Raw genomic sequence first — 26,007 nt, 5'->3', positions numbered from 1 at the left:
ATAAATACATAAATAAATAAATAAATAAATAAATAACATTGCACGTTTTGCTTGCGGCGGATGGCCATCATTAAACTGGAACTGTGGAATGGAGGTTGAACCGGACATTTCAGGAGGTGTAATACCCTTTGTGCACCTTTATGTCTGAGAGGGTATCATAAAAAGGTGCGGGATACTGAAATGTGTGTAGGTCTAGCTGTGTGCTAGCCTTTCTGTTGTTTTGGTCTTTGTCAGGGCAGTGTGCAGATGTAAAATATGATGGTAATGTAATTCTTGGCAGAATGTCAGAATTATGGGGGGGAAAAACATTGCAAAACATTGGAACTGTTGTATTGAGAATACAGTGAAGAGCCTGTAAATGTGTTTAGTGATAGAATTTGATGAGCATGAATGGGACATTGTAGGTCAACCCATAAAGTTTCAGCATCAGCATTGAGTACACTCACTAAAGCGCATGTGGGACTTATTTTCTTATATTTTGCTAATTTTGCACGTTTGTATAGGGGGGGAAAAAACGCATACCTGTATTCAATCAAGATGTGTCCCATAATGTTGACCTGGATTCAGTCAACAGTAAAAGCAAGAAAGGCAACTCTTGCATCTACTTGAGCGTCAAACGTTAAGGACTGTTGACTAAACATCATCACACCATAGCCTAAACTCATAGGGCATTCCTGGGCTTCTACACACAAAGAAGTAAACATTGTATATATATTTTAAAAAAAGTGTAATGTAATGTAAGGAAAATGTGAAAACCGTACATCAATGCGGAAAAGGTCACTTTCGGGAAGAAACAGATTTGATATGTAATGGTATCCTACAACATATTCGCCTACAAATTTCACGAGTCTTTTCACCCACTGAAGGGTGCTTCAGTGATGTCACAAAATGGCTTCCAGGGTTCCTTTTAAGATTCTGACTTCTGTTCTTTTCTGGAGTTAAAAATGATTAAGTGAAAAGAGTAATTGCAGTGATTTTCCTTCGCCATTGTACGTGTGGTGAGAACACGAACCAAATGATGTGGCTGACATGTTGGCCTCGACCGGAGCTACTCAACTCCAGGTCCTGTGGGCCGCAGTGCCTGCAGGTATTTTCTCCTGCCATGCACTACACCACCTGATTTCGCCCGTTATTTTACCTGCTTGATTCGGGAAGCAAGGTCACCAGTGAAATCAAGTTGTGTAGTATGTGACTGCAGCAAAGCCCCGCAGACTCTGTGTCCCCCAGGACCCGGAGTTGAGCAGGCTGAGATCAAGATAAAAGCTCTTTCCTTTCTTGTGTTGTGTAGAGGTGAAAAGGGCAGCTAGTGCCTGAAATCTGTCATGTAGCATCCTCGGTGATGGACAGATGTGACCACAACCACACCGCTTAATTTAACCCGCAGTTAAGAAGAGAAACCCATGGTAACTGTTCCGATAATCTAAAGCGGTCGACAGTCTTCAAAGCCATGGCAACAGAAAGCTGCATCAATCATCATGTTAATGTCCCAGTGGTTTCCATTAACTGTGTTTTGAGAAAGACTTTTGGAAAGTCAGCTATTTTTGTTTTGTTTTACCCCCCACGCCGCTGGAATCACAGAATCCCTCGTATCTCGTGGGAAGAGCTTTGAATCGGTTCGTACTCCCCTGCTCTCCAGCCGACAAAAGGGCAAGGACACTGCCAATGCCTCGCAGTCTAAACCCTCCCGTTCGCCCGGACAGCGTTGGCCAATAGCGCTAGCTCTTTTTTTTTTCTGTGACCAAGCGAACTTCGGAGACAGTGGCGGACTGGCATCGGTTCAAAGTGAAAAAGAGGCGTTTATTTGGTTTATTTAGCGCACGGGACTCGTGTCTCCGCTATGGCTGTTCAGAGGTCGGAGTGATCGGCTCTTTTCTTCACGTAGTCCTGTCTTACCCGCCTTGAGACTTTTGTGTTTTTCTACCGCCCGGCTTAAGCATTTCACGTAAAGTTACAATAGGTAAGATTATTGTGTTAAAACATCGTTATAAGACCTGTGACAATCCCTTCCTATCATTGGAAAAAGGCTCACTGACAGGTTGACTCACCCTCTGCCTGTGTTTATAGTCCTTAAATTCGGGTTTCAAACTATACAGTTGATGGACCGACACTCTGTACCAAAACATTGTATAGCTGCAATAATTCAAGCTCATTGGTTGAAAATTGGTTCTAATTGCCATAGCCAATGGTGGGGGGGATTCCACGTCAGCGCATTTACAGAGATAAATATTGTTGTGGTTTGAGGGTGTTTGTTGCTCCAATTCCTCTCCTAACCGTTAGAAGTCTGAAATGACCTATTTTACCTTTAGGTAGATAATATATTTCAACGCTCTTTTTGAATGGTTTGTCCATGTAGTTGATGACCAGTAGGGATGTGGCTGAAATGCCTTTGACAGGGAAAAGTGCTGTGCTCAGATCAGCGCACTTGCCTACTATTTGAGTTGTAAACTTGTACTGTAGGACCGTTGGACTTATTTGAGCTCTCTTCTTGTCTAATCTTCCCAGGGCATGGAGATGTGCTTATGCCCAGATGAGTTCAGTTAAACAAGAGAGGGATAACGCTGAATGAAAGATGTTGTGTTTATCGTACTGGCTCGTAAGACGTTAACATTAGACGTTATTTATTTCGCCGACGAGATGTTTGTATCCATGGCAACTTACGTAACCAGCATTTGCATATATTTTTCAGCTTGAATAGTTTACTTAAGAATTTTAGGTTTGGGTTTAAGGTTTCCGGAAGCAAAGAACTTCTCATGAACTTCCTATTGGGAAGAGCTACAATGCACTACCAACCATTAGCCTGTTGGAGCAAATCAAAAGGTTGTGCCAGGGCTACGACTACAGATCAATCAAATGGTCATCTCCATATTCCTAACACTGAAAGTCCAAAACGTTCTGAGTTAATAAGTGAGTCCCTGATATCATCGAGAGTATATTAGCCCTGATCGTTTTCAGTTCCGTGAAATCTTGCTCTGCCATCCATGACACGGGGTGCTCAAGCTGGCAACCTCCCACTCAACCTCCTAATTCAATCCTACCATCCTTCTCACTCTGCCATGGGGCATTTCACATTATGCATACGCGGTAAAATCTTTTAACGGTAATTAAACTTAGAGTTTAGGCGAGCTCGCGCGATAGAGGCTAGTCTATCGGTCTAAAATGTGACTGTGTGCCTCGTGTTTTTCCATCAATTGCCGGGGCTGAGCTTTCCCCAGTGAATCTGTGCACGCACGGCCATGGGCTCGCCTCGCTGGTAACTCGATAGCAGGCACGGGTGAGGTGCATCATGGGGGACCTGATGGTGGAGCTGTTTCTGTTGGAATCAGGCCACTTCAGAGCAGCAAGCGGCCCATATCCCAGAGAGAGAGAGAGAGAGAGAGAGAGAGGGAAGGAGGGATGGAGAGAGTGAGAGAGAGAGGGAAGGAGGGAGGGAGGGAAAGAGAGAAAGAGGGAAGGAGGGATGGAGAGAGAGAGGGAAGGAGGGAGAGAGAGAGTGAGAGAGAGAGGGAAGGAGGGAGGGAGAGAGAGAGGGAAGGAGGGATGGAGAGAGTGAGAGAGAGAGGGAGGGAGGGAGGGAAAGAGAGAAAGAGGGAAGGAGGGATGGAGAGAGAGAGGGAAGGAGGGAGAGAGAGTGAGAGAGAGAGGGAGAGAGAGAGGGAAGGAGGGATGGAGAGAGAGAGAGAGGGAAGGAGGGATGGAGAGAGGGAAGGAGGGAGAGAGAGAGTGAGAGAGAGAGGGAAGGAGGGATGGAGAGAGAGAGGGAAGGAGAGAGAGATAGTGAGAGAGTGGGAAGGAGGGAGGGGGGAAAGAGAGAAAGAGGGAAGGAGGGGAGAGAGAGGGAAGGAGGGGAGAGAGAGGGAAGGAGGGAGAGAGAGAGGCAGAGAACCTGTAAACATTTACAAATGGCAGAATGCACTCCCGAGCAGGGTTCTGCAGAACACGGTTTGCGGTTTGGCACTTCAGTCTTTGTTTCCCTCTCGCTATAAACGGAGTCGATAATGCAAACATGTCCACAACCTAAGATAAGCTCAGCGTGCTCATGTTTGTTTATTTGTTCATTGTGCGATTTGACCTAGTTTTATTCGATGCAGAAATACGCGACAAAATGTAATTTAGACATGGCGTTACAAAGAGGAAGGACCAGGCATGAGGGGAAATATGTGAAAGTAAAAAAAATATAACCCAAAGTCATTCTGATGAAATACAGATTTGGGGGAGATTCTACATTGGGTCCATGTAGAGGAGACTTCAGGTGTGAGTCTTCATGAGGTCCACGTAGAGCTAACTCGGGTACCAGTCTTTAGGTGTGAGTCTTCATGAGTCCACGTAGAGCTAACTCTGGTACCAGTCTTTAGGTGTGAGTCTTCATGAGGTCCACGTAGAGGTGACCGATGTACCAGTCTTGAGGTGTGAGTCTTCATGAGGTCCATGTAGAGGTGACCCAGATAAAGTGCACAGAATTTAGCCAGACAGCGACCCTTCTGCCTTATCGGTAGCTGATAACTCACAGCGCCCCCTAGTGGCACAAGAGAAAAAACCCCCCACAAACGGGCACATTCTGCAGATCCGAAAAAGGACCGGAGGGACAGACAGACTGTGGTGGAAGAAAACAGGAAGTGGACCGGCTTCAGGGAGAGGGGGTGGAACGGGGGGTGATGTCGTCGTGCTGACACTAGGGCACGGGGGTAAAGGAACCCTGTCCAATTCTCAATTATTGAAGGATTTGAAACGGTTGGCTAACACTAGCTGCGGGGGCTAACTGCATAGTTTGTACGCATCACACATCTTGTGCATTCATTTCTTTCTTTGTTTTTATTTTTGGTTTTGGGGGCCGCAAACACCTCATTGGGAGTTTGGGGCAGTGGTAACATCCCCCACCTTTCCCCCACTGCAGGGGTGAGATGGTATCCTCTCTCTTACTCTCCTCGTTCAAGGAATTCTGTGCCTGGAATCTGAACGACTCCGTTGTCTTAACTTTTCCCCGTGACCAGAGTGGTGGAATTATGTATCACTCACGAGTCCTTTACACTCCCTCCGCTGAATTCTGACGCTGTATTTATATCCGGTCTTCAGCTCTCTGTGGGATGTTGTTAATTACCCCTGAGGGTTTATTTCCACCCCTGGGCGTACCTGTAGTGTCCAGGCTGGGGTTAATTACCCCTGAGGGTTTATTTCCACCCCTGGGCATACTTGTAGGGTCCAGGCCGGGGGTAATTACCCCTGGCTGAAGAGATGAGTGCCTCAACGCTCTCCAACGCATCAAGGTCATTCAGAGACTTCCTGCCCGGCTCGCCGATGAGGGACGGTGTGGATGAGGCAGGAACAGGAAGTCTTAGAGTTCCGGTTAGAAAAAAAAGTCAGTCTTAATGTCATAGAATTTTGTCACCCAAAGAGACAGTAGTCGGAGAGAAAATGAATAAGAAATTAGAACCAATTTGGTGCTCTTGTATGTAACAAAGTTTCAACACAAAAATCTTACCTACTGTACCTTTAAACTCAACACATTTTATTTGCAAATAGGAGAGGTCAACACACACCTATGCAGATGTGCTATAAGTCTCAAAATCATATTTCAGAAAACTGCTTTCTCAAAGCTCTATATGACCTTCTGGAAAATTCCCCGTCCTGGAGCCAAGCAGGTGTCAGGGAAGTGAAGACGCACGAGGTTGTCTGTCAATCGGAATGCAAGACAGCCTTGGGTCTGATAGGTCCTTTGGTGTTCTAATGAGTCAGCCTGCTGGGGTTTGTGCGCATACACACACACACACACACACACACACACACACACACACACACAGCCCAAACTGTTTTTGAGCAGGAGCAACCATGACCATTTGACACTGGTGGCAGTACTTTTCCTTGTGCCAAGCTCTTGGATACATATTCTGCAAGTGCTTTCCATTACATTAATGTAATTACGGCAGACGCTCTTACCCAGAGTGATGTACCGTTGATTAGACTACGCAGGAGGCAATCCTCCCCTGGAGCAATGCAGGGTTATGGGCCTTGCTCAAGGGCCCAGCGGCTGTGCGGATCTTATTTGTGGCTACACTGGGATTCGAACCCCCAACCTTGCGGGTCCCAGTCCTCCCCAGGCCACGATCCCTTCCTGCCGCTTTCTACACCCTTCTTGTCCTTGATCTTTGTCTTTTCCTCCCTCCTTTCGTCCGCCCGTCTGACCGCGTACTCAACGTGCCACTTGAGGGAAAACGTTCCCTCAGTTCCCTCCGTACGTATTTATCTTCGGCGGCTGGCTTTACACGACCCTTTTTGTCGTACGTTGACCTTCACCGGGACCTGTGAGTTTTAGTAAATCCACGGGTCGGTCATTTATACATCGCACATTCGGAGTAAATCCGGAAAAGATGCACTCGTGTTACCTGGCTCAGGAATCCATCGGGAGCGCCCTGCGTCCGCACCCCTGGCTCGTTTACCGGGTTGGAATGTCCTTAAAGATGGTGGACCTCGATCGATTTCCAGGTCGGTCGAGGAACGAGGAGACGAAGAAGGTTAAAATAAACGATCGGAATGATCCCATAGCCTTCTGTGTTGCCACAGGCGCTCAAATTCAAATTCGATGTGCATTTAAGGACCCCAGGGTGTTAGAGGCAATTAGGTACCGTACTGCTGGGTTTCTGTTTGTTTGTGTTACTGCACGTTACGTGACCTGATTTGGAGCGTGCATTTTTTTGTGCGTACGGTATGGAAGTGTGTGTGTGTGTGTGTGTGTGTGTGTTCATATGAAAAAGAAAAACAGACTTGACACTGTTCCAACAAGTGAGGCAAACTGCAACAAAACAAACATTTTTCAAAGAGATCACATATCCAGCTCGCAGGAACAAGCCAGAGATGCAACCTAAAACTCTGAACCCAAATTATTAATGTTTCCAAAACCTTAACATCATACATTCCCTTTTTTGTCTTGCCAAGGTTTGGAGAGTGGGAGGGATGGGGGGGTGGGGGGAGCATCTTTAGTCTGCAAATAATACTTTCTCTCTGGAGGTTGTAGTTAACTGCATGCAGGGGAAAATGTGTTTTGACAGAAGACCTGTCACATTTGAGCAATCACAGCCAGAGACACCCACCCTTCTCACCTGTAGTCTGAGAAACCGTCAGGGCACTGTGAGTCACGGATGGTGAATTATACATTATGCCTGCGTGGAGGAGTCCCACGGCATGTTCTGTGGAGCTACTCTCACACTACACTCACTTCATTAGGTATTTATTAGACGTATTGGTCTTCTGCTGCTGTGGCCTATCCACTTAGAGGTTTGACACACTGTGTGTTCTGAGCTGCTCTTCTGCACATCACTGTTGTAATGTGTGGTTATTTGCGTTGCTGTCACCTTCCTGTCAGCTTCGACCAGTCTGGCCCTTCTCCTCCGACCTCTCTCATTAACAAGGAGTTTTTTGCCCGCAGAACTGCTGCTCACTGGATGTTTTTTTTTTTCATTTTTCGCACCATTCTCTGCAAACTCTAGAGACTGTTGTGCATCAAAATCACAGGAGATCAGCAGTTTTTGAGATAGTCAAACCACCCTGTCTGGCACCAACGATCATTCCACAGTCGCTGTCACTTAGATCACATCTCTTCCCCCATTCTAACATTTGGTCTGAGCAACAGCTGAACCTCTTGATCACGTCTGCATGACTTTATGCATACTTGGTACAAGTACTTAATAAGACACTTACTTAATTCATAATACTGTGTGCTATCACTGTCCGTAAATTTATGAAGTAATCATTGTTTGTGTGTATATATTTTGTATTAGTGATGTTATTTTTGAGGTTAACCGTGTCCTTCTCCTTTCTGTCTGCAGAGGTGTGGAGCGATCTCGTTTGAAAGTCCAGATCAGAATGCCCTATGTATTCATATGCTGGGTAAGGCCTTCTCCTCCTGCTGCTGTCTGGTGCTGCTGCATTACGTTTGAACAAACATTAAAGAAATGAGAAATGAGTAGATAAATAAACACCAGAATAAAAAATAAGCTTAAACTTATAAGCTTAAAAACTAAACAAGTCAACTGAAAAAAACACCAAGAAAGGTTTGAAATGGGCAATGCATATTATTCATTATTTGCATGTTCAGTAATGAAAAATATAATCTATGTACATAATAATTTTACCTTGTCCTTTGCCGGACAATCCTATTGGCTGTCTTCCTCATTTACATTTCACTGTATGGGGATGATGTCAGCAGAAAAACAGATCAAAGCTCATTTTTTGGGAACTGCACCCTTTTTGGGCCACTGTGGACTCGGTCTGGGCGGGTTCTACGTGTGGGGATCAGAGGCTGGGCACAGCACCGATTGGCCACAGGAGCGTTAGCCAATCCAAAAGGTGCCGGGTGCCAAGGTGCTCCAAAACCTTTCCAAAAACCCCGTGGGCCACAGAGAGAAGCTGCTTCAGTTTACTTCACCTGTCACGCTTCCTGGCTCCCTCTCTCTCTCCCTGCGCCCGTGTTGCTCCCTGTCCTTCTGTCTCCCTCTCTCTTTCCATCTTGCTATCTCTTTCAACCTTTCTATCTCTCTTCCTCTCTTCCTCTCTCTAACTATCTGTCTCTCTGTCACTCTCTCCATCTTTCTCATTCTTTCTTTCTTTCTCTCCATATCGCTCACTCTCACTGTCCTTCTCTCTCCCTCCATTTTTTCCCTCTCTCTCTCGCTCCCTCTTACTCTACCTGTCCTCTCTCTCTCTCTCTCTCTCTCTCTCTCTCTCTCTCTCTCTCGCTTCCTCTCCCCTTGGCAAAGGGCTGTACCATCTGCCATAAGGTGATGAGAACAGAGGGAATTGCATTGCGTCCTTCTGCTGACATGGGTTTCATTAGCGTACCAGACCCTCTCAGTGCCCTCGGGCACCCGGAGTCCATTCTGGCTCTAACGCTGCTGGTCAGTGCCCTTGGATACCCAGAGTCCATTTTGGCTCTGGCTCTATGTCTGCCGCATTGGCCATGGTGTTGCAATAAGGCTTCTAACCAGGCATTTGTGGATTTTATTTCTCTGCTTCAGAAACTCCCCTGAACAGTGGGGAAATAACTTAAATACAGGAGAAATATAACCTCAAATCAGGCGGGTAGTCTTTTGGGAAAAATAGGCTAATGTCTGAATTTGAATGACTGGCACTAGAACTCTATTATGTTGTGTTGTGTTGTGTTGTGTTGTGTTGTGTAATGTTATGTTATGTTGTGTTGTGTTGTGTTGTGTTATGTTGTGTTATGTTATGTTGTGGTATATTATATTATGTTGTGTTGTGTAATGTTATCTTATGTTGTGTTGTGTAATGTTGTGTTATGTTATGTTATGTTATGTTTTGTCATGTTATGTTGTGTAATGTAATGTTTATGTTATGTTGTGTTATGTTATGTTGTGGTATGTTGTATTATGTTATGTGTTGGGAGTGTGCGGTTGTCATGGTCACAGTCACACAGCGACTGGGGCAGAACCGCCCCCCCCCCCCCCCCCCCCCCCCCGGCTCATTTTTTTATCCTCCGGGGCGACCTTGACCGTCTGTCTGGTTCATAACTGTGTCTCAGTCTTCCGTGTTTCTGGGAGAGCGAGGTCTGACGCCGGTGAATAGCCACAATCTCCAGCGTTCCTTCGCTGGAATTTGTTAAGGCCGTGGGAATCTGAGGGGAGCCTTCTCGGAAGAAAAAAAAAAAAAGATGCTTCTAATCAGAGTTTGGCGCTCTCGGTCGCCGTGGCAATATGATGTGACAATTCATTTCAGAGAAATTCGTTCAGCTTTGAGGGCATAATGCCTGGGTTGTTCTTTACCCATATCAAAACATTAATACACTGTTGCCGTTTGGCCTCGTCTCATTGGTTGACCTTGAATAAATGCACACACACAAATGCACACATTCACACAGACACACACACACACACACACACACACACACTCTTTCTATTACTACTTCTGTCTAGTGATTCAGACTTATATCTGTGCTTTTATTCACATACGGTGCACTGAACTCCAGCAAACCTTTCGTCCATGTGTGTGCTTTCCAAGAAATTATTATTGGCACCACAAATAGCAGCCCTGCATGTTGTTTTAACAGCCCAGCAGGAGGTTGTGATGATGGGTATGAGTTACGTCCTCTGCATTGGCCCGTTTGAAGGGTACATTTTTCCGGAATGCTTTTTTCAGTATTCCAAGTCGGTGTTCTAGAACCCGATTGCGTTCAGTTTCCGGTACCGATTGTGACACCAGCATTAGAGTGTTCAGCTGAGGACTTTGTGACCTCACACCTGAAAGGGTAACGGAGGCCGGGAATTGTAGGATTAAAAAAAAGTGTGCTAATTGTTTTAGCTGTCTGCTTTGATGGCTGTTTGAGGTGAACGTCAAAGCTTTTATTATTTTTTTATTTTTGAGGAGGCCATGGTTCGAGCCCAGGGGGGAGAGTTATAATAGAGTCATTATCTCTGACCTCATTTGTCATTACGCATTTAAATTAGCCCTACTCGTCCTGTAACGTATAAAACTACACCTGGGTGCCTTTCAGAAAAGTACACACCCTGACAGAGAGCCTGCACTGGCCTCTAAATAGCTTTTATTATTATTGTTATTATTATTATTTGTAAGTATGTCTGTGTGTGTGCATATATGTTCGAGTGTGCACATATTGTGTGCATGTGTGTGTGTGCGTGTGTGTGTGTGGGAAACACACCGAATGGGAGTTGGCACGGTGCAAAAGCAGCAGAGTTCTGCACAGCCAGCAGAGTGAGGGGTCAGCAGGCGTTCAAGGTTGATCTGCCGGCTCCAGAAACAGGCAGACCTGGGTTCTCTGTCCTGGGTTCTCTGTCCTGGGTTCTCTGTCCTGGGTTCTCTGTCCTGGAGCTGTGTTATTCACATCTGTGAAATTCTCCCCATGAGAACTGTGCACTGAGATGGAAACATTAGTGAGTGAATCTTCCATGTGTGTCTATAAATTTGAATTTCTGCTTATGAAAGGGCCAGTCCAGAAGCTTCTGACACAGGGACTACATCTCCCACGAGGCCTTTCTGGCAAACAAGAGCGACTTGACTTGCATTTATTAAAGTAGTTAAAAGTCGCTATAGTTTTACATTGTTAAGGCTGAAAGGCTAATTAAAAGGAGTGCTTTGAAATGGTTTGACAGGCTGCCAGACCCTTGACAGACCTGCACTGTGGCCAGCATTGTCAGTGGCAGAGAATTCTGTGGGATCAGTAACTCCCTTCTACTGGGAATCCGTTAAAAACTCGCTGTATGTGTTTAGTTTCAGAGTCTCCGGTTACAACATCAAGCAAAAAAAAAAAAAAAAAAAAAAAAAAAATTGAATGAAGATGTTTATGCTTATTCTTTGGTGAAGAACTTTCCACATTAGTGAGAACTTTCCCTTTGGGGAGCAGGCCTGCTTCCTCGCTCCTTTGTTCTGGTAAAATGATTATTCTTCAGGAAAAGCACGGGCTGTAACCTGCTCGAGCCATTTGATTGTTTGCTGTGACAGGTCCCTTATTGCGGTGCGTTTCTGCTACATCCATTCTGCGTCTGCGTCACGCGGGGAGAATGGGGCCTGCGTCAGCCGCCCGGCTCCTCCTGGGACTCCTTCCCACCGGAAGAACATTTCTCACTACCGTTTTCCACCGGGGAGTTTTTTTTTTTTTACTTACTTTTTTTGGGGGTTTCAGGCCTGGTTGCGATTATCCTTATGTTTCTCTGCAAATTGTCTTTGTGACAGTTCTGTGTAAAAAGTGCTGTACAAATTACATTCATTTTGATTTGGTTTGATTTGACAAACGGTGTTCTGCCCCCTTAACCTGCTTATGGGACAAGCACAGTCACTGTGGAAACAACGTCACTGAGGAATGATGACATTCTTGCGATTGGCTTGCCGACTCAGAGGTTGCGGGTGCAAATCCCAGGTGGGGCACAGCCGTTCCATGCAGCGCAATGCGTAACACGAACCCCTTCATTCAGATATCCAGCTGCACTAAATGACGGATGGCTGGATACACGCTGGAAATCCCCCAAAGTAAAGACTCTGTGGGGGGCAGTGGGATGGTCTTCTTCAGGGGACTTTGGCGAGGGTTCGGGGGAACGGAATGTAGGTCAGTTTGGATTTGTGAGCTAATAAACCGGGAGGTTTGTCAGAGCGCTGATGGTTCTGCACCCAGGAGATGTGATGCCGTCACGAGCAGCACTGTGTGTGGCCCAGCAGAGAGAGAGAGAGAGAGAGGGAGAGAGAGAGAGAGGGAGAGAGAGAGAGGGAGACTTTCCCTCTCGCATATCCTCCCCTCTTCCTCCCTCTATCTATCATTTCTGCCTTTATTTCCGATGAGAGAACTGTGTTCCATCGGGCAGTAAGGGGGAGAGAGAGAGAAAGAGTGAGAGAGAGGGAAGGGAGCAAAGCACAAGACTGTGATCAACAGCATTTGGGAGGGAAGGAGAGAGAGAGCGGCAGAGGGAGGGAAGGAGAGAGAGAGCAGCAGAGGGAGGGAAGGAGAGAGAGAGCAGCAGAGGGAGGGAAGGAGAGAGAGAGCGGCAGAGGGAGGGAAGGAGAGAGAGAGCAGCAGAGGGAGGGAAGGAGAGAGAGAGCAGCAGAGGGAGGGAAGGAGAGAGAGCAGCAGCAGAGGGAGGGAAGGAGAGAGAGCAGCAGAGGGAGGGAAGGGGAGAGAGAGCGGCAGAGGGAGGGAAGGAGAGAGAGAGCGGCAGAGGGAGGGAAGGAGAGAGAGCAGCAGAGGGAGGGAAGGAGAGAGAGAGCAGCAGAGGGAGGGTGTCAGGCGGGACCATGCCCTCTCGTCTGCGTTTCGCTGGAGAGGAGAAGGCTCAGGAACGGACCTCCACCCGAAACCCCACCGTGAGGGAGGAGACGTCCCCCGGCCAGGCCTGGCCTCGGTCGGGCCCCCTCATATCCCAAAGCAGGCCCCCTCATCCCAAAGCAGGGCCCCTCATCCCAAAGCAGGGCCCCTCATCCCAAAGCAGGGCCCCTCATATCCCAAAGCAGGGCCCCTCATCCCAAAGCAGGGCCCCTCATCCCAAAGCGTGGCCCTCTCTCTGGAGCTCCCCAAACTCATCGAACAGGCCAACCGGGCCTGGGGACACAGGCTCGCCCTCCAGAGCGTGAGGGAACCCTCTGTTTTTGGGAGCAGGGACACCCTGCGCCCCCCTGCAGGTAAACGCTCCCTGTTTTACCTGACTGCTGCAGGACCAGTGAGAGCTCGGTTCAGGACGGCCGAAAAACGTTCGGTGTTGGGCTTGGTTTGCAAATGAAGGGGAGGGCTAAACTTAAGAGGACACAATAGTCATGTTGCAGGAAAGTTATTGTGTGAAGCAGTCGACAACTACAGTCTAAGATGCAGTTGATGCAGCCCATTTGAGTAAAAGTTTACTGACTGGGTTCCCTGAAGCAGTGTGACGCTATCATATTATAATCATATTGTTATTATACAAAAATTGTTCAAACACTCAGTGTGTGGAGGCCATTTTCTGGAGTCACCCTGGATAAGAGTGCCCGGTAAATGGATGTAATTCTGCTACGTTTAATTCGGCTGAGCCAAGACACTGACCCAGGTTTACAGACAGTGGATGGAATGTGGTGTGTGGGGATTTAAACCTGCAGTCACTGTCCTGTTCCCTAAAACACTTTAATGACCCAAAAAGGCTCTGGTGAAAAAAAAAAAACAGCTCAAGCTAGGTTTTGAAACAGCTGAAAGCTGGTTGACCAGTTCAGACCTGCTCCCAGCTCAACATGGTTTCAGCTCAGACAAGCTACCAGCACTAGCTGGTTGACCAGCTCATACCCAGCTAGACCAGCTTCATGACCAGCTTGGCCATGCTGGTTGACCAGCTCATACCCGGCTAGAATAGACCTCAATTTTGAAGCTGGTCAGGCTGGCATAGCTGGATTTTTCCAGCAGGGAGAGCTTTGTCTCGGGCAGATCTGTCAGTGTTCTCTGCACACATGGGCTTCTATAGATTCAGCGCGGGGCGTTTTAGTAGAAAGCGTTCAGGGTTGTTTTGCAGTTTTTTTCTGAGCAGCGGCCCGTTCGAGCACACGACCGCAATGCCTCGCTCTGGGTCTGAACTTGCAACCCCTTCCCCCCCGTTAGACAGCTGCATGCAATAAGCTGACCCTGAAGCTACAGATCAATACGCTCTGTGACCGTTTTGTTTTGTTTCTTTTTTAAATAGTTTCTGTGTTGTTTAAAGAACGTGTGGTCAGATACCTTGTGATTGATCGCTGTAGTGAAGGTGACTATGTGCGAGTAATATCTGCCTCCAGTGACTACATTAACGTGGGCAGCCTGCGTTTAACACTGTGACCTGTTTCCATTATGACTCTCTCCCTCCCTCCCTCTCTCTCTCCCCTCTATCTCTCCATCACAATATCCCCCTCTCTCTCTCTCCCTCTTTCCCTCTCCTTCTCTCTTTCTCTCCTCTCTTTCCTTCTCCTTCTCTCTTCTCTCCTCTCTTTCCTTCTCCTTCTCTCTTCTCTCCTTTCTTTTTCTCTCTCTCTCTCGCTCTCCATCTCTCTCTGTCTCTCTCTTTCTTTCTCTCGTGTTTTCCTGGGAAAGTACCGGTATGCACCTGTCTGCGTTAGCTGAAGCCCCCATGGTGCCAGTTGATTGACACGCCGTTCCGTACATACATGTTTTCAAGCTGGGGAGGGACGGTGCTTCCTTTTTGTTTAAAAACATTCTGTCCATACTACACTTGATCAGCAATAAGCCAGCATTAAATTATCCACACGTGTGTTTAATTATCCGCACATGTTCACGGTGTATCGCATTGTTCATGAATTCCACAACAGTCTGTGAAGAGGAAAATAGTAAATAATGGAAAAAGTGACGAGATCATACACATTATTTGATAGTTAATTTTGTTCACTTGCTACATTGTGTCTGCGCTGAAACTTTGACACAGCCAACCGATCTGAGAAGACAGCTGCAATTACTGAAACGCTTTGAAGAGCAGGGTTTTTTTGGAATGTTTCTTCACAATTCTAAGTCGGTGTTCTGGAACTCCGTTGCTTTCAGTCACCGGCAGCAACTGTGACATCAGCATTAGAACGTTATGACACATTATCACATAGTCTGTAGTCGTACACCTTAAAGGGCTGAAGGGTTAATAAGCTGTATGTTATATGTTTGTGAAACGCACGTAAACAGGGGCCTCGCTCGAGTGTAGACAGACGGGCTTGTTGTGTGCACCCCTCCTCGACCCGGTGGCGTGCGTGAGTCCGTGTGTATTCTAATTTTTCATCGCGCATCAAACACCCAGATAGAAGCCACATGTGTTTTGAGTGGCGAGGTTGCTATGGATCCCGGAGCGGGCCTAAACAGTGCTCGCGTGCGCCCGTGCCTGGCTGGGGGCACTCACACACCTCCCACGACTGTACAGTACACGGAGCTGTCATCACACATCTGTTTTGGGGGGGTAGGGGGGGTTTAGCGGGGCGGGGGGTTACTACTGCTTATCTTCAAGGGAAATCTATTAGGTGCACTTTGCGTTCCCGCGTTGGCAGGAGGACAGGAGGTTAGCTGATGCGAGGCGAGGATTTGCGTCAGAGAGTGTTTCAGCGAACGAGGCCGAGACTTAGCTGTCTTTCACACCGCTGACTTTACCTTTCGCTTATCCGTCCCATGATGCATCAGTTTTATATGCGCTGTTCACATGCCGGGGTACATCTGGGGCAGCTTGTAGCCTCGTGGCTAAGGTACATGACTGGGACCCACAAGGTCGGTGGTTCAAGTCCTACTGTAGCCATGCTAGAATCCACAGTGCTGCTACCTCCACATGTTTTGTTTAATCTACTGTATGTCATTTATTTATTAAATTCAAGATGACGCGCCTAAGACATCTTGAATGCATGTTACTTTAATGTATTTTGTATGATATTGTATGTTTTCTAATGCTGATGTCTTTTATTTGTATATTTATGGTTTGTTGCTGGGTGTAATTGCTGGGTGTATTTGGCCCTCAAAATTGTAACGTCTAACTTTCTCTGTTGATCTTAATGCTGCTGTCTTGGCCATGTCCATCTTGCAAAAGAGATTTACCTGGTTAAATAAAGGTTAAATAAATAAATAAAATCTCATTTATCTTTTATAGTTGTATTTAAAAAAATATTGCTACGGTAAAAATAGGGACGTGTGTGGTGGTTGTGAATGAAACGATAATATTTCGGGAGGTTAAATTCCGATGGTTTTCACATGATGCCTGACCTTTGGTGGAAACAGCATCATCGGAGCAAGAGCTAGGACACGCCTGTCTTCCAGGGAAAGTACCAGCACGCACCTTTCTTTGTTGCCGTGGGTGTGTTAGCCCCGCGGTTCTGAGTGACAGTGCTCTGTGTGCCATGACCTTCATTCGCCATACGCAGGGGCTGTGCTTTTCCCCGTCTCACAGCTAATGGAGTCTGTTTCTATTTATTACATTTCATTCGGGACTTTTTTTTATTTTTTATTGCTTCTTTGAAAAAGTTTCTGTGTTGTCTAAAGAACGTGTGGTCAGATACCGCATGATTGATCGCTGTAGTGAAGGTGACTATGTGCGAGTAATATCTGCCTCCAGTGACTACATTAACGTGGGCAGCGTATGTTTAACACTGCGACCTGTTCACATTATGACTCTCTCCCTCTCTCCCCCTCTCTCACTCTTCCCCTCCCTCTCTCTACCTTCTATCTCTCCATCACTATATTCCCCCTTTCTCAACCACCCCCCTCGCTCCCTCTCTCTCCCCTCTCTCTCTCACTCTTCCCCTCTCTCTCCCTCTCTCTCAGGTGATGGAAGCCTAAGGGGGCAGACAGCAGTATTGTCCGAGCGTAGGGGGTCGTACCCGTTCATCGACCTGCGGCTGTTAAACAGTGAGTTCATTTCTGTTCCTAATGAGACTCCGTTAATCATGCAGTACTTGTTTTGACCCTCTGAAGAGCAGATGGTCTTTTTGGAATGTTTCCTCAACATTCTAAGCCAGTGTTCTAGAACTCCGTTGTTTTCAGTCGCCAGTAGTGATTGTGACATCAGCATTAGAGTGTTCAGTTAAGAGCATTCTGATCACAAATTTTTAATCCCACACTTTAAAGGATTAACCCCGCATCACGAACGCTTTATGCTTCTGCATATTTTACAGCGTTTTCCCATTCAAGGAAGTCAGTTCAGATGTGACACCCTCTTCTTCCAACTGTACATTACAGTATATAAAAGTGGAAAATAGTTTTTATTAACCGATGCTCTGAAACCAGAGTCAAAGATGGTGCCAGAGGCAATGGCAATCTGACATTTATATTTATGTATTATATGTGTTGGTCAATGCCGGCTGTGGTTAGTGGAGTACTGTGAAGTTATGTACCCATAACAGTAATTCTGAAAGCAGCAGGGTGATTGCTATGGAAACATTAAAATAAACCAAATAAACAGGATTGTCCGGGCAGTGCTGGTGACGTTTGAAGTGGTGACACAGACGATGTGTCAGGAGGAAGCACGAAAGAGCAGACAGCCGAGTTCTGTGGGGGTTTTTTTTAAAGGCGTTCATCAGGTTAGTGGCGTGGGAATCCGGCCTGAACTCTTTCCGATAACCGGGAACCACGGCTTCAGCCGAGTTTCACTGGAATGGTTACACATTTTCCCGGGGACCGAGCGAGGCGGATATCTCTCTGTGAAGTACGAGGTCGAGTGGGATTTGGGCCTTTTTTTTTTTGTTCATTTCCTGTATGCATTGTCTGCCTGGGGGGAGGTTATTCTCTGTGATTTGTCCTAGTTTGACGTATTTAATTGCCCGTATGTGAGCGCAGCTGCTTTTAAGTACCTGCCTGTGTCTGCAGCCTCACTTTCATATGGTCACCGTGATAACCGAAGGTTTTAGGGAGTGACAGGTGTTGGTTTTTGGGTCAGTGAGGTTACTGCTGCACAAGGCTATGTGTGTGTGACTGTGTGTGTGTGCGTGTGTGTGTGTGTGTGTATGCAAGTGTGTGTGTGTGTGTGTGACTGTGTGTGTGTGTGTGTGTGTGTGTGCGAGTGTGTGTGTGTGTGTGTGACTGTGTGTGTGTGTGTGTGTGTGTGTGTGCGAGTGTGTGCATGTGTGTGTGTGTGTGTGACTGTTTGTGTGTGTGTGTGTGTGTGTGTGCATACAACCCTGTTCCTTTATCATGCATCTGTTTTTGCTGTTTCCAACTTCAACTTTTTTTTTCTGTTCATTAAAAAGTCTTAAAAACTTTAGCAATAAAAAAAAAAAAGTAGAAGACACAGTTCTATTACGTACATAATTTAGGATGTCACTGGCTGCAACTTGGCTTTTACTGTTTGGCTGTTTATATGTCAATTAAACTGATAAATTGAAGAAACTGTTTTTTTATTTTTGCAATTGTTGACTGGTTACCTGTGCGTTCACTGGTTTGTGTGTGTTGACTGGTTACCTGTGCGTTCACTGGTTTGTGTGTGTTGACTGGTTACCTGTGCGTTCACTGGTTTGTGTGAGTTGACTGGTTACCTGTGTGTTGACTGTTACCTGTATGTGGACCGGTTATCTCTGTGTTAACTGGTTACCTGTGTGTTGACTGTTACCTGTGTGTGGACCGGTTATCTCTGTGTTAACTGGTTACCTGTGTGTTGACTGGTTACCTGTGGTGTGCAGCCGCTGTTCATCCAGGGGAGATCGGCACTAAGAAGAAGGTGAAGAGGCTGCTGAGTTTCCAGCGGTACTTCCACGCCTCCAGACTGCTGAGGGGCCCCTCCCCCCACTCCTCCCTGCACCTGCTGGACGAGGACTACCTGGGGCAGGCCGCGGTAAGAACCACCAACAGCCCACCAACCTCCAACCACCAACCCCCAACCCCCAACCTCCCAACCTCCAACCCCCCAACCTCCAACCCCCCAACCCCCAACCCTCCAACCCCCCAACCACCAACCCCCAACCCCCCAACTTCCCAACCTCCAACCCCCCAACCGCCAACCCCCCAACCCCCCAACCTCCAACCCCCAACCCCCCAACCTCTAACCCCCCAACCACCAACCCCCAACCCCCCAACTTCCCAACCTCCAACCCCCCAACCTCCAACCCCCCAACCCACCAACCTCCAACCCCCAACCCCCCAACCCCCCCAACCTCCAACCAAATCCAGCCCTGGTTTTCTTTTCCCCTGGGTAATTAGTGCAATTAGCAATGTACTTAGAACAATTGCTATTATTAGTAGTAGTGTCATGAATAGATTTTTTCTTTTTTAACTATTCAAACCTTAGATTTATTTGTGGGTCTCACTGGATAAGAACATGTGATGAATCCCTAAGTGTAATGTCAGTGTGAATGTATGATTTATGTATGAAAATCGTGTCGCACTGTGCATGATTGTGAGTCGTACTGCGCGATCCTGACTCTGCATTCTGTTGCATTGCAGCATATGCTGTCTAAGGTCGGGACATGGAGCTTTGACATCTTCCTGTTCGACCGTCTCACCAATGGTAAGGAAGAGTGTGTGGTGACTGTGTGTGTGTGTGTGTGTATGCAAGTGTGTGTGTGTGTGTGTGACTGTGTGTGTGTGCGTGTGTGTATGCAAGTGTGTGTGTGTGTGTGTGACTGTGTGTGTGTGTGTGTGTGTGTGTGCGAGTGTGTGTGTGTGTGTGTTCGTGAGTGTGTGTGTGTGTGACTGTGTGTGTGTGTGTGTGTGTGTGTGTGCGTGTGTGTGTGTGTGTGTGACTGTGTGTGTGTGTGTGTGTGTGTGTGCATACAACCCTGTTCCTTTATCATGCATTGGGACAAATCATTTGTAAAGTTGACTATACCAACACATTTGATAAATGGTGAATTTGGTGAATCCTGTTTGTTTGGCAATATAACCCAGTTTGTATGTTTTGTGCCCAACATTTGTCGCTTTAGCTGGAATAGCTCTTACATGGAATTGTTTATTGATGTGACACTTATATAAAACACCTTCTCTGTTTCCTCTTCTAGGTAACAGCTTAGTCACGCTTTTGTGTCATCTTTTCAACGTCTATGGACTTATTCATCATTTCCAACTGGACATGGTGAAGCTGCACAGATTTCTGGGTAATTACTGTACCTTGAGTCCTCGAATAGTGACGTGTTTACAGATTGAACGCATTACACAACAACGGTTTCCTCTCAGGAAACCGTATCCATAGAATTCACAGAAAATGCATTCACTTCGTATTCGCAGAAAAAACTTTCCGATCATCTTCAGAGAGAAAGCGTCACACTTGTGTGCTTCCTTCCTATGACAGGAGAGAGCACTTTGGTCTAAATCGAGCGCTCCAAACATGAGTCACGTCTCTGTTTCACCAGTGAGAGGACAAACCATACTCACACAAAACAACACTCCTCGGGGGCACCGGGATTTTGACTGGTGCTGAAATTAATGCAAATTATTCACCATGTCTTGTGTCTCATATCGCTGCAAAAACAAACAAAAAAAAGTCAATCTTTTACAGTATTTTAGTCTTGCGAGGATGCAAATGGGGTAAAACAATTTCACCTGGAACGGGGGCCCTCAAATACACCGTCCCAGGCACACTATCTCTGCCACGCAGTGAACCTTACAGCTGCGTGAGTCCCGGTTTGGGTGCAGCTGTTACCTGTGGGAAAGTCTGAAACTGGAGGTCCTACCTTTCAAAGCAACACGGCGAGCAATGTCAACCATCTGACACTCATAAGAAAACACACTGCAATGTGCTGTGTTTCCTGTATCGTGAAGAACATGACATTTACCAGGCCCCAGTCCGATTAAGTTAGAAGTTAGAGATGCAAATGTTCTACGTAGAAAATGAAATTGAAAATGAAATGTTTATCTTTGTGGTTTTCTGCAGGCATGGTGCAGGAGGACTACCACAGTCAGAACCCGTACCACAATGCCGTGCACGCGGCTGACGTCACACAGGCCATGCACTGCTACCTGAAGGAGCCCAAGGTACGACAGGTAGCAGGGGCGTCACGGCAACGGGAATGTGATTCCACCCCCCCCCCCCCCCCCCCATCCAACCACACACCCCTCCCATCTCCCATCTCCCTGCTTCCTGCTTCCTGTCTGTCTGGTAGATAGAGGAAGTGCAGGGCCTCGACCCCCGTGTGCTGCCAGCTGATATGATCAGAGCCAGAGATGGCTCTGAGGTCGTCATTGTTTGGGCTTTACGGCGGCTTCTGGCTGCCGGCAGGGCGAGACTGAGCCGGCCCAGTCCTTCGCCTGGCGGCAAACAGGACTGCCAAACAAAACAAAAAAATAAAATCACATGATAGTTCTGGCAATCCACAACTTTCATTGTCACAAGTTCACTTTCAGAGAAGAAATGTTCCTTTGGCTCGCTTCCATAGGGGAGCCCTTTTTAGGCCTTTACGGAGCCCCCTGTGCGAGGTGTGAAAGCTCCCACATTGTCTGACAGAAGAACTCTTGAACTAGATAGGGTTCCATAGTGGAACCCTTTGTTTTGAGAGTGCAGGAAAGACCAGGGTGAACCCGAGAATTACCGCGTTTATCGAGTCATTCCCAGTCAACCTCGATTCATCAAAGAAAGTAAACAACGTATCACGTATCGGTGCACGGCAGGGCGAATGCTAACAACTGTGACAGTGTGTGTGTGTGTGTGTGTATGTGTGTGTGTGTGTGAGTGTGTGTGTGTGAGTGTGTGTGTGTGTATGTGTGTGTGTGTGTGTGAGTGTGTGTGTGAGTGTGTGTGTGTGTGTGTGTGTGTGTGTGTGTATGTGTGTGTGTGTGTGTGTGTGTGTGTGTGAGTGTGTGTGTGAGTGTGAGTGTGTGTGTGTGTGTGTGTGTGTGTGTGTGTGTGTGTGTGTGTGTGAGTGTGTGTGTGTGTGTGTGTGTGTGTGTGTGTGTGTGAGTGTGTGTGTGTGTGTGTGTGTGTGTGTGAGTGTGTGTGTGAGTGTGTGTGTGTGTATGTGTGTGTGTGTGTGAGTGTGTGTGTGTGTGTGTGTGTGTGTGTGTGAGTGTGTGTGTGTGTGTGTGAGTGTGAGTGTGTGTGTGTGTGTGTGTGTGTGTGTGTGTGTGTGTGTGAGTGTGTGTGTGAGTGTGTGTGTGTGTGTGTGTGTGTGAGTGTGTGTGTGTGTGTGTGTGTGTGTGTGTGTGTGTGTGTGTGTGTGTGTGTGTGAGTGTGAGTGTGTGTGTGTGTGTGTGTGTGTGTGTGAGTGTGTGTGTGTGTGTGTGTGTGTGTGTGTGTGTGTGTGTGAGTGTGTGTGTGTGTGTGTGTGTGTGTGTGTGTGTGTGTGTGTGTGTGTGTGTGAGTGTGAGTGTGTGTGTGGTGATGACGCGCGTGACGTTCGCCCCACGCCACACATTGTCAGCAGCACGACACCGCGGCCACGCTAACGCACAATCCAAACGGGTGTTTGGACGACCGTCCCGTCCCGCCGAGATGGAAATTAGATACTCTGGGACACTGGACTCCTTTGTCAGCACAACCAGCGCAACGCAGAAGGGTATTAAAGGAACCCCCAGCGAATCGTGTTTCCTCGCGCCCCGCTGAGCCGCTGGACGGGGGAGAGGATGTTCCTCGTGTTTGATTTGTGCCGGGACGACGGTCAGGGGCCAGACGGGCCTGTTTCCACACACAGCCCCGCAGAACGAGGGACGTTCCCGCCGAATTTCTCCTGACACTAGGGGTCGTGTGCCTAAGCCAGGCGCTGAACACGAGTGGCATCGGTAAACATCCGGCGATGTGACTGTTTTCACTCGACAAAGTGAAATTTTCATACCGCAGCTGGCGATATGTCGATTGGGTCAAACTTTCTCACCTCATTGGCAGTATTTTTGTTCATTTTATAAGTAAAAGAATTGAGATTTGAAGTCTAAATATGACTAAGATATTCGTTTTTTTCAGTGTAGATGGATGGCTTGTAAAAAATGGAAACTGGAATTTACTTGCCTGTGTCAGGGCCCCCTGACTCCAACGCTTGTTGTCAAAGGGGGCCCCTTACGACCGTGGCCTGCTGTCTATGCTATGCTAACTATGATGTACTATGCTAAATCTGCTAAATGAATGTTATAACACAACATAATGATGAGGAAAGTCAATTATCTGGAACATTTGCCTACCCCTAATGGGTACCCAATGCTCACCAGTTAGCTACGAATTGGTATCTAGCACCATATCAGTGTAATGTAGCGTAGCTATGCTAACCATGCCCCTGTTTGATTACATTATTGGCATTTGGCAGACGCTCTTATCCAGTTGATTAGACTAAGCAGGAGACAATCCTCCCCTGGAGCAATGCAGGATTAAGGGCCTTGCTCAAGGGCTGTGTTGGTGGGCTGTGTGAATCTTATTGTGGCTACACTGACCGGGATTAGAACCACTGACCTTGCATGTCCCAGTCATTTTACCTTAACCACTATGCTACAGGCCGCCCCTTTGATTGACAGCTGGCAGGGTATCTCACTGCGCTATGCTAGCCGTATCCCTGTTTGATTGACAGCTGGCAGGGTAACTCACTCCGCTATGCTAACCGTGCCCCTGTTTGATTGACAGCTGGCAGGGTATCTCACTGCACTATGCTGACCGTGCCTCTGTTTGATTGACAGCTGGCAGGGTATCTCACTGCGCTATGCTAACCGTGCCCCTGTTTGATTGACAGCTGGCAGGGTATCTCACGCCCATGGACATCTTCCTGGGGCTCATGGCTGCTGCAGCCCACGATGTGGATCACCCAGGAGTCAACCAGCCCTTCCTCATCAAGACCAAACACCACCTGGCCAGCCTGTACCAGGTCAGCACCTGTACTGGGTCTAGTGTGAGAACAGGGGTGTGTGTGTGTGTTTGTACTGGGTCTAGTGTGAGAACAGGGGTGTCTGTGTGTGTTTGTACTGGGTCTAGTGTGAGAACAGGGGTGTGTGTGTGTGTTTGTACTGGGTCTAGTGTGAGAACAGGGGTGTCTGTGTGTGTTTGTACTGGGTCTAGTGTGAGAACAGGGGTGTGTGTGTGTGTTTGTACTGGGTCTAGTGTGAGAACAGGGGTGTGTGTGTGTGTTTGTACTGGGTCTAGTGTGAGAACAGGGGTGTCTGTGTGTGTTTGTACTGGGTCTAGTGTGAGAACAGGGGTGTCTGTGTGTGTTTGTACTGGGTCTAGTGTGAGAACAGGGGTGTCTGTGTGTGTTTGTACTGGGTCTAGTGTGAGAACAGGGGTGTCTGTGTGTGTTTGTACTGGGTCTAGTGTGAGAACAGGGGTGTGTGTGTGTGTTTGTACTGGGTCTAGTGTGAGAACAGGGGTGTCTGTGTGTGTTTGTACTGGGTCTAGTGTGAGAACAGGGGTGTGTGTGTGTGTTTGTACTGGGTCTAGTGTGAGAACAGGGATGTGTGTGTTTGTGTGTCTCACACGCTGCTCTGTGATTGGCAGAACACCTCAGTGCTGGAGAGCCATCACTGGAGGTCCACAGTGGGCATGCTCAGAGAGTCCGGCCTCCTGTCCCATCTGCCCACAGACATGACGTGAGTGACCTTTGACCTCAGGACCTAACGAGCCTGCCCCGTTATACATCGGAAATCTGATATTTGCTTATTACGGCCTCATACATCATCAAAAGCCATGCACAAATGACACAAGATTCACAAATAACAACCCTGTAGTTTAACAGCCAATGGGGATAGACCTGCATACAAAGTGCTAAGTTAGGTTTTTAAAGTTTGACAGATTCACATTTCTGGAGTGTGGTAGGAAATAGCATGCATGCATGTATGGTTTTGCTATAATGAGATGTGTATGAAATAGCAGTTTCTCTGAGTATATAAATCATTTTGTATACAAGTACCATTAACAGGTGATAAACCCAGCCGATATTTCTACGAGAATCTCGGACAGAAGCAGTACAGTATATCTAGTACTTCCGAAACTCTGGTTTATACATTAGCTACCTAGCACAGTTAGCGTCGCATAGCCTACATTACCCAGCATCCTCCTCACTCTCCCGTCTCAGGCAGGACATCGAGCAGCAGCTGGGCTCCCTCATTCTGGCCACGGACATCAGCCGACAGAATGAGTTCCTGGGCCGCCTCAAATCGCACCTGGACAGCGACGACATCAGCCTGGAGGACCCGGATCACCGGCACTTTATGCTACAGGTCAGTGCTGTGGCTACAGGTCAATACTGTGGCTGCAGGTCAGTGCTGTGGCTGCAGGTCAGTGGCTACAGGTCAGTGCTGTGGCTACAGGTCAGTGGCTACAGGTCAGTGCTGTGGCTACAGGTCAGTGGCTACAGGTCAGTGCCATGGTTACAGGTCAGTGGCTACAGGTCAGTGCCATGGTTAGAGGTCAGTGGCTACAGGTCAGTGCTGTGGCTACAGGTCAGTGGCTACAGGTCAATGCTGTGGCTACAGGTCAGTGCTGTGGCTGCAGGTCAATGCTGTGGCTACAGGTCAGTGCTGTGGCTACAGGTCAGTGGCTACAGGTCAGTGCTGTGGCTACAGGTCAGTGGCTACAGGTCAGTGCCATGGTTACAGGTCAGTGGCTACAGGTCAGTGCCATGGTTACAGGTCAGTGGCTACAGGTCAGTGGCTACAGGTCAGTGCTGTGGCTACAGGTCAGTGGCTACAGGTCAGTGCTGTGGCTGCATGTCAATGCTACGGCTACAGGTCAGTGGCTACAGGTCAGTGCCATGGTTACAGGTCAGTGGCTACAGGTCAGTGCTGTGGCTGCAGGTCAGTGGCTACAGGTCAGTGCTGTGGCTGCATGTCAATGCTACGGCTACAGGTCAGTGGCTACAGGTCAGTGCCATGGTTACAGGTCAGTGGCTACAGGTCAGTGCCATGGTTACAGGTGAGTGGCTACAGGCCAGTGCCATGGTTACAGGTCAGGGGTTACAGGTCAGTGCCACAGTTACAGGTCAGTGCTGTGGCTTGTATTCACGGTTTCACATTTGCAGATTCATCACGCTGAGATGTTAATTACACTACGCAACCAAAATCATCAGCATTTTTTTCATAGCAATAGTATCCATGAAGAATCCAAGAAAACAAATATTGTGATTCCAAAAGCATAGTCTGACTTTTTGGGAAATTCACTTCCATTGAATCTTATCCATAGATGACAATGTACGAATTCA

At 47.5% G+C, this 26,007-nt stretch overlaps 1 protein-coding gene across 2 annotated transcripts in view; it reads left to right on the top strand.

The window, feature by feature from the left end:
- The window catches only part of LOC133129163 (cAMP-specific 3',5'-cyclic phosphodiesterase 7B-like), a 31,330-nt gene that overhangs the window by 1,374 nt on the left and 3,949 nt on the right, over nt 1–26,007 (top strand). Inside the window, exons 2-10 of one of the 2 annotated variants that reach the window (XM_061243045.1) lie at nt 7,818–7,878; nt 16,739–16,822; nt 18,589–18,740; nt 19,349–19,412; nt 19,903–19,998; nt 20,775–20,875; nt 23,548–23,679; nt 24,306–24,397; nt 24,883–25,027. In XM_061243045.1, coding sequence (XP_061099029.1) covers nt 7,818–7,878; nt 16,739–16,822; nt 18,589–18,740; nt 19,349–19,412; nt 19,903–19,998; nt 20,775–20,875; nt 23,548–23,679; nt 24,306–24,397; nt 24,883–25,027 — 927 coding nt within the window. The remainder of the gene's footprint in view (nt 1–7,817; nt 7,879–16,738; nt 16,823–18,588; nt 18,741–19,348; nt 19,413–19,902; nt 19,999–20,774; nt 20,876–23,547; nt 23,680–24,305; nt 24,398–24,882; nt 25,028–26,007) is intronic. The other variant, XM_061243046.1, reaches the window with a different exon arrangement.

Source organism: Conger conger, chromosome 5 (assembly GCF_963514075.1).
Source record: "Conger conger chromosome 5, fConCon1.1, whole genome shotgun sequence".
In the NCBI taxonomy this organism is placed as follows: domain Eukaryota; kingdom Metazoa; phylum Chordata; class Actinopteri; order Anguilliformes; family Congridae; genus Conger; species Conger conger.
The sequence above is the reverse complement of the archived record's forward strand: the minus strand, read 5'-3'. Positions and strand labels throughout refer to the sequence as shown.